Genomic DNA, 11,759 nt, shown 5'->3' with positions numbered 1-11,759 from the left:
AGGTGCGAAGCCAGTCGCACCTCAGGACGAGCTCGTAGCCGCCGAGCGGGATGACGAACAGGTTGACGTAGAACTCCTCCTAGCCGATGTGGACGACGACGTTTCGGCATACGCCGGCGGAAGGAACGCGGTCGCCGTTGGCGACGCCGACAGTGAGGCCCGTCCGCGCCTCTGGAGTGAGCCCAAGCCGGGCGGCAGTGTCCGCGATGATGAATGAGTGGGTGGACCCCGAATCCACGAAGGCCGTGAGGCCCATGGCCTGGACAACGGTGGCAAGCTACAAGGTGGAGCTCGTCTGGATGCCTGTGATGGCATTGAGGGAGATGGACGGCTCGTCTTCCCCTGAGCCGTCCGAAGCGGCATCGTCGTCATCCAACTCCATCCAGTAGATGCCCTTCATCGAGCACTGCTTGGCGTGTTCCCTTGAAAACTTCTCTGGACAATTGAAACATAGCCCCTCGAGGCGCCGCTGCGCCATCTCCTCTGGAGAGAGGCGCGTGAAATGGGCGCCCGGTGGCGCCGCAGGCTTGACAGGAGCGCTTGGTGTTGAAGACACCATAGAAGAGGCTGGCGGTGTAGCAGGGGGCTTGGCTAGGGCTGAGGAGAACGAACCAGTGCGGGAGGAGGGGCGCGACGCGCGTACCAGGGAGCGAGCGCCCTTGTCCACCACCTAGTTGCGGCGCTCGAAGGCACGCGCCAGCGCCATGGCGTCCTCCAACGTCTCGGGCTTGTTCATCTCCACATCGATGCTCATGGGTTGCAGGAGGCCGGTGGAGAAGATGGTGATCTGTTGTTGTTCGGTGACGCCCTCGCATCGCGCCAGGAGTTTAAGGAACTGCTCCTGGTAGTTGTCGACGGAGCCCGTGCGGCGAAGATGGGCCAGCTCGCCGAGGGGGTTGCTGCGTACCGGCGGTCCAAACCTCTTGTTGATGCCCTCGACGAAAGCCGGCCAAGTAGGGACGCCGCGATTCTTTTCCAAGCGGTAGTACCACCGTCCCGCGGCGCCCTCCAAATAGAACGTCGCCGTCCAAACCTTCTGATTTTCCAGCGTGCCCTGGGAGCGAAAGAATTGCTCGCACTTGTGCAGCCAGCCCAGGGGGTCGTCGGAGCCATCGTACTTGGGGAAGCGGAGCTTATGCACGGGCGGTGGCGGCGGCCCATACTTCCCGTCGCCCCCGGAGGAGGAACCCGTAGCGTCGAAGCGTCCGTTCTTCTCCAGAACCTGATTTTGGACATTGGTAATGGAGGAGGCGAGACGCCCTTTTTCCTGGCGGACAGATCCCAATTCTCTGTCAAGCTTCATGCTGATCTCGTTCATCTTGGTGATCATCTTGGCGACGGCATCATCAAAGACAGCCTAGGTGACGAAGGAATCGCCCATTGTTGCGGTGGGAGCGATGGGGTTGGCGGCGCGCAGGGGAATATGGGGTGTGGTGGATCTGCAATTGGTGGCAGGTAGAAACCAAGGAAGGTCCCAGCTGATACCAAAGAGGTTATGGCTAGTTTATTGGGCAAGGAGTACAATAGCAGATCGACAGGTACCTACTCGCCCTCCCTGGGACGCTCTGAGTTTAGGATCTGTTCCTGCTTGATCCTAACCTATGGCGCCTCGGGCCCTTATATATTGGGCCAACCAACAATCCTTAACTGACTAGGACTCAACTCTAATCTAACTAGGACTCTATCTCCAATCTAATTCTGTTACAATTCTTAACCAACTAGGAGTCTAATCCTTATCTAATTCTAACTGATCTGCTGAACCCGGATTAGCTGGCCCTTTGTTCCTTCGGTGGAACTTCCTACCAAAGAAGTTGTCCACAACAATATATGTCTACTATGATAATCCCTCCGTTAAAAGTTATGACACTTCGTCACCGGATTTGAGAGAATTTGACATTTCTAATTCTAAAATGCTATATGCTCGAAGATGGAGGGAGGGAGCAAGTTCCCTAGATTCATATATGCAGCTTTAATCTATTTAAATTGTAGCACTATTAAGGGGCATATCCAGGGTTTTCTTAGTTCATATTGTACCAATTACTGAAGACTACACTTGTCTACTGGTATGTTAAATAAAATTGTCCCTAGGTTTATTTGAGATTCTGGTGATACTATGTAGTATGCTTACTCGATTCTATCGAGGCTTATCTTTTATTATTCTCTCTTTTATGTGTGTGCTTTGACAGCTATGCTACTTGACTCCTCATTTGGACATCTTCCACTTGTGACTGTCTCTGGGAGAGTTAGATCAGACACACCACTTACCGGCCAGCAAAGTGGTCTGCAAGCTTCAATAGTTGAGCAACATGTAACTACTGATTTCACAAGGGCGTCATGTTTGTTAGTCTATTGCTTTTAAGTGTTTTAACTTCTTATGCTTTCAGTTACATGTCTGCCTTTTGTAGGTAACACAACACTACTTAAAGAAGACACCAAAGAAGGCTGGTGAGGAATACTTGGTGGTAAAGAAGATAAAGGAAAAATGTGGTGATGAACACTTGATGATCAAGGAGGAGGAGAAAGATGATGTCGGACAGTGGACTCACTGTTCCATAGTGATATCTTCCACAAAGAAAGAGGTTCCTTGGAATTTGGTAAGATACAGCTACTGTGGCTAGCTTGCTTGCGGTTCATTCGCCCTTTTTTTGAACCAGCCCTATTGTAATGTGTGTCCATACTGGCTATATTATTGTAGATTGTGATTTTTTTGAGAAATTAGGTAATACAGCTACAATACATTATGCGTTCTAGACAGGTTATACAACTGTAGATTTTGTTGACTTTTTTGAGAAATAGGTAATACAATTACCATACATGATGATTTCTAGACTAGCTGTAACTTTCAGGATCAAGCATGATCTGATATATTATTTTTACTAGTATGATGGACTGATGGTACTGGGCATTTGGAGATCCTTGGGGTTTGCTGCGCTGATGGTTTTTCTTTAAGCCTTGGAAGTGAGGTTTTTGAAAAGCAGCCTCATTCTTGTGGATGTGAATGCTCCGTGAAGGTTATCTACCAAACCTTATACTGTTATTCTGACACTTGGCATGGTCTTCATGGTAAGTTATATTTTGCAGATTTTTTTGGACTAAAACGAACTGAACGAATTCTTCAAATTGGGGCTCCATTAACTGTTGTTGGAGAGGTAATACTCATGCATTCACCTGGTTGGGTAGAACTTTACTGGTAGACCAAGAGAGTCTCCCATTTCTTCATAATTATTCATTTTTCATGTAATCTGAGCAGGCTTTTAAAGATAATTCTGGAAAAATTACAATTCAACGTCCAAGAAACGGTGGGCCATTTCATGTTTCAAGCTGTAGCATTGATCAAATTATTTCTGGTCTTGGCTCTGAAGCCAGGTATGGAGATGCTTTAAGATAATTTGGTTGCTTTGTTTCTAGATCGTTGCTAGAGCAAGTTTGTACACTAATACTTGTATGCCCAACAGGTGCTACCAATTTTGTGCTGTGGCATTTGCAGCTTCTGGCATGTTCCTTTTTGGAGGCTATGCATTGAACTGAAAGGTAATATATTACTCCCTCCAATCCCAAATATAAGTCATTTAGGTCATCGATATGGTCTCCAATATTTTGACCAATAAAATCTTAAACAATAAATTATTTTAAAAGAAAGAGTTACATATTTTGAAAGTATGTTTGATGACGAATCTTGTAATATCAATCAATTTATATATATATTTTGTTATTGATGGTCAAAGCAGAAAATGTTTGACTCAGGACAAAGCTAAATTGATCTATTTTCTGGATTAGAGGGAGTACACACTACTTGTACTAGGCCAATGAAACCCAACGGTTTGCATGCTAATTAATACTAATCGAATTCTGGTGTACAAATTTACATTCCTCAGGAAATACTTAACCATAGGCGCTTGTAGCATTGACTGGTAATATTAAGGTGCAGAGATTGTCGTTTTTGGAACAAAGTGATGTTGTATTGGAGTTGGAGATGGATCTATTCTTTATGTGACTTGCATTGTCTATCTCCTGCTGTGGACTTATGAAACCAACGACTATTTTGTTCATTGCAGAACGGTCGGAGATATTGGATATAGGAAGCAGTGGCAAGGAGGCAGTGATCTCGTATTGTCGTGTGAGTGCTGATAGAATGTAGATGCATGGCAAAGTAGTTAATCCCCTCCAAAAATTGTTGGCGACGCCTCGAGCTGTTCTCTGTATCAGTATTCAGTTCTGGAGAAGACCGGCACTGGCCGTTACGGTTGTGTTCTCGAGCTTTGGTAGAGTTCCTGGCAGAAGTTCCTTCAAAAATCCTTTTGATGAGCTAGGATTCTATCCTCTCTGTGTCCAAAGTGGATTTCAGCTGAGACGGAATACGACGCCCGCCCGCCGCTGATCAGTGTTCCGTTCGATCACGAGACCCCCCGCCGCAGATTAGCTGTCCGCTGGCACGAACCCAGGCAGCCAGAGGCTCTCGTCTCGTGGAGTTCAAGAATCACATGTCCGGAAAAGCCTTTGCTTTGCTCTTCCGTCGGAAGCTAGAGATCGAAGCGCTCCGCGATGTACCGCCAGCGCCACGACGGCTTCGGCGGCGGCGGGGCGGGCTTCCTGTGGGGCGGGCTCGCGTGCTGCTGCGCCGGCGCTGGGTGCTACTCCCTCCGTCCATGGATACTAGGCGCAACTACTTTTTCTATTTGTCCACGGATACTAGGCGCAAGGGGCTGCGCATGCGCTGGATCGGCGACTGGATTAATTGCTGGAGCGCTGGACTCCTCGTACCACTCCCCTCCCGTTGAATCTACACGTTACGGCGTTAACTGAGTCCATATATCTACCCAGAATAGTAGTCCTTGCATGCATCTCTCGCTGGCTTCTCATCTCTTACCACTTCACTTGCATTTGACCGACGATGGCGAAGCGGCAGGTCGTGAGTGCCCGTTGCATGCGCGCCCGATGCATGCAGCAGCAAGCGCAGCTAGAGCTCCGCTGCGCTCGAGCCTTTCGTGTCCGTGCCATCCGCGCGCGGCAGCTGGCGAAGAAAAGCTATGAAGATGCCGTCTCCATGCAGCAGCAAGCCAACGGTGAATCTGGAGGTCATCCGCTCGCGACCAAGGCCGATGTCGATCATGGCGCCAAGATCGACTTTGACAGCATTCGGTATGTCCCTGACTCACTAGCCGGCGACACCTATGTTCCAGACTCATTTGAGGACGTCGAGGAAGAAGCTAGCATTGCTGCAGCTGTTGCTGCCGAAAGAGAAAAAGAAAGGGAAGCAAATGAGAAGGCCCTTGCAATCGTCCGTCCTATGATGTACAAAATCATTTTTCCTAGTTTTCCTGAATTGCATGAATGATCTAAATGTTTTCATGATGTAATCGATTACATGCAGTCTAGTTTGCTGAAGATCAAACAAAAAAGAGACATGTTGTAAGCTATGCAGTGATGAAACGCACTGCATCTACATAAATTTCCTTCTCTACTTGCAGCCTTATTGGAAGTTGACCAGTTCTCTCCAATGTTCCCTTATTCATATGCGGAATTTTGTAATGCTGTCCTCCTTTTGCAAGCATAATCTCCCTCATGCATGCTTGTAGTGTAAGGAACACACGATTTGCCCTGTCCACCGGGTATTCTAGATAGGCTTTAACCACATTAGCCTCAATTTCTTGGATGGTTGACGGAGATGACTTTTCAAACAATGCCTGCAAGGCTGCAAAAAAGCCTAGATCCAAAACATTAAGATCAGGAGAATTGGGTGGCTGACACGTCAACCTTATATCCCACCCATCTTCTTTTGCAACACGGCAAAAATCCGGGTCATCAACTGCAATGTGAGTCTTCGCGTTGTCTTGTTGAATGAATATTGGGCGTCCTCGTTCTTCAGCAGGCCATTTTTCTTTGACGGCAGGCAAGACCTTGTCGACTAGAAACGTCCGGATAGTTTCTCTGTTGACCGATGTCATGGCCTTTAGCTCCATGGTTCCTGTAATCAACCATGCATGCAAGTAGAGTAACCAAGATAAGTAGAGTTGCTATACTTAGTGCTCCTATTTAAACAAAATTAAAATTCGTACCTCTCGGCCTATTGGGACTTTTTCTCTTGGCCGGCTCCAATTTAGTGAAGGGAAAAATTCCTATTTTACCATCAAATGTGCATACACCATTCTCAAACCTTGGGCGGGCTGTCACAGCAAGAAACATCACCTTTTCAATGAAATTTTTGCTCTTCACAGCTCTACGAGGGATCTCTTCGCCCGGCGCCAAGTAATAAATTTGGTTTTTCTTTGTCCTATAAAACCATTTCTCATCTATGAAAATGACATTGTACAAAGATTTGAATGTTGGGTCATCTGGTAAGCTAAGGTTGTCAAGCATTTGTGTGCAAAATCGCACACGTTCCTTCATGTTTTGTTCAGTTAAAGTGAACTTTATGGCATTTGTATGGTGCCTAAACTTTCCTTCTTGTAGACGCTTATGCAATGTGCTCTTTGGCATCTTAATGGAATTGGCTAGGCTACGGATAGTTTGACGCTCTCTAAGTGGCACATCTTTGATTACATCTGGGTTAAATGGATGTTTTTTACCGCCACAATTTTTTTTCTTATTGGAATCAAAAGCTGAAATTCCACCACCAGTTTTCCCCTCACGCCATGCACGCTGGACAACTCTCAACGGCACCCCCATATCACTAGCAACAGATTTCGTCACTCCCTCCTTCAGCACGCCTGGAGTTGTTCTTTCTAAGCACATCGCGTACATGATTCTTTTAAATTCAGGAGGGTAGTACCGCCTCCTCTTGATATTGGCAGGAGTGCCTACACAAAGACATTGGCATACTCAAATTTTGCATGGGACTGTTCATTCAGCTTTGCATGCATAAAAATAAAAATAAAATAATGAGTGCATGCAATGGAGTACCTGAGTCAAATGCCACAACATCAGCTTCATCGCCGGCGTCTGCTTGAGGCACGTAACCAGCTTCCTCAACTTGCTGCACAGAGGCCGCCCCTTGAACTTGCTGCACTGTGTGTGCACCGCTGCCTGCTTCAGGTTCGCCATGGACTGCTTCAGGTTCGCCATGGACTGCTTCTGCTTCAGCTGTGTTGCCGTCACCTTCACCTTGGCCATCTTCATCTTGGTCGTTGTTGTCTTCGCCGTCAGCTGTATCATTGCCAATAAGTACACCGCTCGTACAATGAAAGAATACAAAAAAAAAGAGAAAAGTCTCTGTGATTACCTTCGTTGCCGTCATCCCAAACATAGTCGTAGTTCAACTCATGTACTTCTCCCTCAAATTCCCCAATCTCATCCCAGTTGATAGGTTCATTCAAATCTAAACCAGGCATGGTGTTCAAACAAAGAAGGAAGATTAGAGAAAGGAATGTTGTCAGCCGCACGCGTGCTTGCATTGCCTATTTATAGGAACACAAACGAGCCATTAGTGGCGCCACTTGCATGACGAAAAACCAAACTAGTTAGGCGCCAACAGCTGAAAAGATAGTGCGGGCGTAGATGAATCTGAAAAATTAGCAGATGTAGATGAAAGCCAAAAAAATAGCGCGGGTGAGATTTGGATCTGCATGCAGGTGTGAAAATTGGAAGGAAAAAACGCGTGTGGAAACGGGAAGGAACGCGGGCTCTCGGAAAAACTCGCGCAAGCGGCTGCATGGTGCATGCATGCACTAGAGACGGAGATGCATGGTGCATGCATGCACTGGAGACGGAGAATGCGGAGCGTGCTCGGTTAACGGCGCGTTACGGAGAATGCGGAGCGTGAAGTTATTACGGGGAGGAACCTAATGTTTTTTCTGGCAACGAGCCGTGATTAATGTCTTCCTTGGTCTTTGCAATTTTTGAATCGCGCCTAGTATCCGTGGACGGAGGGAGTACCTCCTAGGGTGGAGCTATGATGCGTACGTACATCACATCCTGAATTCCTGACTGCACACATTGCTGTCGATCTTCTCCTACCTCGTTTGCTCTTCCTCTTGCCTCGGGTCTGAATGCATCGTCATTGCTTTGCTTCGTGCGTGCAGGAGCGCCAACGAGCTGCGATCGGCGCGCAAGTTCAGCCGCATCTCCGATTTGTGTGAGTATATATGTGCCGATCGGGGCTTACTGCGAATTTGCTTGGTGCTTGGTTATTAATATCGGGGCTAATTTTTCTACCCATGCGCCTAAAAGTTCTCTAAACCGGCTGGGTTTTGATGGCTGGCAGGGGATAGGGGGCAATCGGTTCAGGTGCAACCTAACCCGGTGCTCATTTTTTGGAATCGATTAGTTTGATTCTGAAGCTAGATTGTGTCGCATTGGCATGCTTGGCTGTCCCCTATGCCCTATATACGTGGACTCTTTCTGCTGTTAGCTCCTTGCTCCTGATTGTTGTAGTTTGGTTATACTAGAACATGTGTAATGAAATTTAGATTCCTTAAGAGATCTAATTTGCTTAGTTCACTGTCAATTGGATAGCTTGTATTCAGTGTTTTCATGATGTAGACTCGGAATTGGGGTAATTTGTAAAAGTTGCACCAAGGTCTGTTTAATGGTCTTGTTTAGTGTTGCTGCTCAATTGGCTCGGGCAATCATCCCCTTATAATAATAGCTCCTGAACTTTGCCACATGATCAAGTCGAAGATCAAACGGACACGGACGGTGGCCGACGCCCTGAATGGCAAGAGATGGATAAGGGATATTGTCGGACGCGCTACAGTGCAAGCGCTGTCCCAATATGTTCAGCTTTGGCATGCAGTTTCTGATGTCCAGCTACGCGTCGAAGTTGAAGACAAGGTCTCCTCACGCTCGGCATATACAGCCTTCTTCCTCGGCTCGACGACATTCCCAGAAACTAAAGCTCTGTGGCGCACATGGGCTCCCCTGAAAGTCAAGTTCTTTGCTTGGTTAGCGCTGCGAGAACGCCTATGGATGCCTGCACGTTGCAAGCGCCACAGGCTCCAAAATAGCGACGATTGTGCACTCTGTAACCAGGAGCCTACACCTCCTTGCGCGATGCACCTACACTCAGCAGGTGTGGTTGGCCGTCAGCCAAATAATCGGCATTCAGAACGTCCCACCGGCTTTGAATGATTCTCTGATGGAATGGTGGATACAGAAGCGAAGCAGACTTGACGCCATCAGGACAAGAGGCCTCGATTCAACGTTCATGGTGGTCTCTTGGAAGATTTGGAAGGAAAGGAATGATTGAGTCTTCGCAAGGGCGACGGACAAAACCCCTGTGCAGCTAATCGGGGTGATAACTGAAGAAGCCCTTCCCTGGTGTGCAGCAGGGGCGTGTTGCCTCGCAGCTCTCGGATGGCATATTGCTGCTACCAGCTAGGAGACTATTCTCCAGGATTTTCTTTCCTAGGGTGCTTTTGTAATAACATGTAATGGGAATCTCGAATTTTGTATCCGTATGCATGTGCATGCACCCGGTTAGGCCGCATTGTAAAAAAAATATTTTCATTCTCTTCTTAATGGAATGATACGCAGCTCTCCTGCATATTCTAGAAAATAAAAGTGTTGCTGCCCAAGTCTATAGAACCAGTACTTACATTTTTACTTGTTCTCTCTTTTATGCGTGTGCGCGTCCTTGACAGCTATGGCACTGGGCGCCTCATACGGGTACCTTCCTCTTGTAACTCTCTCTGGACGAGTTGGATCAGACACACCAATTGTCGGTGAGCAGAGTGGCCTGGAAGCTGTAATAGTTGAAAACAATGTGACTTTACTGATTTCATGAAAAGTTCCGTGTTCATTGAAAAATTGCTTCAAATGTTGCTGCTTCTTATGCTTCCGTTGACATGTCTGTCTTTTGTAGGTAACACAGATCTTTCTGAAGAAGCAGGAGGAGGATGTTAAGGAATACATGGTGGTAAAGAAGACGAAGGATGAAGATGGTACTGAAATGATAATGGTCAGGAAGAAGGAAAATGATAATGAACGATGGGTTCAATGTTCAGAGCAGATATCTTCTAAAAGAAAAGAGGTTCCTTGGTACCTGGTAATTTGCTACGAATACATGTCTAGCTTCGTTTAGATGTTGACACAAATAGTTTCAAGTGGCCTACCTTTGAAACCTTTATTGCGCTTCTGCTTTTCTTCGCATACTTGGTGAAAAACCTGTTATGTTGACAGATTTGCAGATATGATGGGTTTACCGTTGCCTTGAAGTCTTAGATTTTTCCTTGACCATTCTATTCACTTGTCTACTATATCCTTTTTGAGCATCTAAGAGGCACCGCATCTTTTTTTTTCCGTGTACATGACTGGCTATAACTTTCAGGTTAAAACATTGTCTGACATCTTACTTTTACTAGGATGATGGTACTGGGCGTTTGGAGGTTGTTAGGGCTCATAATGCAGATGGCTCTATATTACGCCTTGAAAGTGTGGACTTTGAGAAGCAACCTCGAACATGTGGATGTGAATGCTCAATCAAGGTTATCTAACAAACCTTAAACTTTAAATTCTTCTGCCAGCAGGAAGGAAATTAATTGTAAGATATTTTTCTGCAGATACTTGGACTAAGGAGAACTGAGTGGACTCTTCCGACAGGCACTAACTTAACTGTCGTTGGCGAGGTAATTAGTCATAAATTTTCATGGTTGTGTAACTGTATTGGCACATTGACAAGTATCTGTTTCATTATATTTTGGTTTATTTTCGTGTAATCTGAACAGGCTGTTAAAGGTAATTCTGGAGAAATTCTGATCAAACGTCCAAGAAATGGCGGGCCGTTCCACGTTTCAAGAAGTAGCATTGACAAAATTGTCTCAAATCTTGGCAGTGACGCGAGGTATTGAAACGCTTCAGAATATTTTGTTCGATTTGCATCTGGAATATTATCTGGGTGTGTTCTCGCTAAGGGTCTGTCGACAGGTGGTGCCAGTTTTGGGCCGTGACATTTGCAACTTCTGGCGCATTTCTTCTTGGAATTGGAGGCTATGCAATGTGCTGAATAAAAAGGTACAGCGCAATGCTTTTTTCTGGGCTGGTAATAAGGTGCAACGTTTTACGCATTTGGTACCCGGTAACATGGTATAGCAAAAGAAATATTGGCACTCCAAAGTGGATTCTGCCGGTTAGAAAAACTCAACAGGTTAATTGGCATGTTAACTCGTTTTATTTTATAATATGAAAATATTGTTGATGGCCATAGCTGGTTTCTGTATCGGAGTAATCTTGAGGGAGCTATTTTCACCCTTTCTGATACTGTGTACCGGCTTATGAAATCAATGGTTGTTTTGTTCAATGCAGAGCCAGAGCCAGAGCTGCTGGATCCGGGAAGCAGCAGGAAAGAGTGAGCTGAAACAGAAAACTTGGAAATGAAGTGTAAAATTGTTGTGCTCGAGTGGCATGGGTACTTGATATATAGTGGTGTAGGTCGGTAGATGCTGGAAACCTAGTTATTCTCCTCTGAAGTCTGAACCTGTTGACTGCAAGTTTTGAAAACTAGTTCACTTCTACATGAAGAGATCTCAGATACGAGTTCGCTTGTACATGTAGAGATCTCAGCTACGCTTTCACTTCGACTTCTATGAAAGATCTCGACAGGCGGTAGTTTAGTTTCTGTAACATGTGATGCGAAAGCAGCCTCAGCTTTTTGCCCGGCGAATGTGATGCCGCTTATCGTCGGTTCATAGATGCTCTCTTTAGTTCGTTTGTGGGCAGAGCATCAGTTGAAAAGAACGGATGCAAACTGCAGTGCTTTTCCATCAGGTTCACGTCACCACTCACCAGTGGTCCTAAGCTACCATTTTTGCCTATAAAAAGTTCAC

The 11,759-nt window shown here is 46.2% G+C and overlaps 2 protein-coding genes across 2 annotated transcripts; both read left to right on the top strand.

The window, feature by feature from the left end:
* Positions 1–1,397: 1,397 nt before the first annotated feature.
* LOC101776502 lies at positions 1,398–3,528 on the top strand. Its single transcript, XM_014805832.1, has 6 exons — positions 1,398–1,455; positions 2,187–2,308; positions 2,406–2,536; positions 3,012–3,063; positions 3,251–3,366; positions 3,456–3,528. Exons 1-6 carry the CDS (start codon positions 1,398–1,400, stop codon positions 3,526–3,528), a joined length of 552 nt encoding a protein of 183 aa, XP_014661318.1.
* A 6,052-nt stretch (positions 3,529–9,580) lies between these two features.
* On the top strand, positions 9,581–10,939 carry LOC105915187 (E3 ubiquitin-protein ligase SP1). The gene is made up of 6 exons (XM_012849123.1): positions 9,581–9,682; positions 9,800–9,982; positions 10,299–10,421; positions 10,497–10,562; positions 10,662–10,777; positions 10,861–10,939. The coding sequence occupies exons 1-6, from the start codon at positions 9,581–9,583 to the stop codon at positions 10,937–10,939; spliced, it is 669 nt and encodes a 222-aa protein (XP_012704577.1).
* Positions 10,940–11,759: the final 820 nt, after the last annotated feature.

The sequence above is a fragment of the Setaria italica genome, chromosome IX (assembly GCF_000263155.2).
Source record: "Setaria italica strain Yugu1 chromosome IX, Setaria_italica_v2.0, whole genome shotgun sequence".
Taxonomy (NCBI): domain Eukaryota; kingdom Viridiplantae; phylum Streptophyta; class Magnoliopsida; order Poales; family Poaceae; genus Setaria; species Setaria italica.
Note: the sequence above shows the minus strand (reverse complement) of the source record. Positions and strands in the feature narration are given on the sequence as shown.

Bases quoted from the DNA above. Each gene is read 5' to 3' on its own strand.
- LOC101776502 (XM_014805832.1), top strand. From the start codon at position 1,398: ATGGGGTTGGCGGCGCGCAGGGGAATATGGGGTGTGGTGGATCTGCAA. The intron at 1,456-2,186 runs GTAGAAACCAAG...GTGCTTTGACAG, and splicing joins GGATCTGCAATTGGTGGCAG to CTATGCTACTTGACTCCTCA. The intron at 2,309-2,405 runs GTAACTACTGAT...TGCCTTTTGTAG, and splicing joins CTTCAATAGTTGAGCAACAT to GTAACACAACACTACTTAAA.
- LOC105915187 (XM_012849123.1), top strand. From the start codon at position 9,581: ATGGCACTGGGCGCCTCATACGGGTACCTTCCTCTTGTAACTCTCTCT. The intron at 9,683-9,799 runs GTAATAGTTGAA...TGTCTTTTGTAG, and splicing joins AGCAGAGTGGCCTGGAAGCT to GTAACACAGATCTTTCTGAA. The intron at 10,563-10,661 runs GTAATTAGTCAT...TAATCTGAACAG, and splicing joins ACTTAACTGTCGTTGGCGAG to GCTGTTAAAGGTAATTCTGG.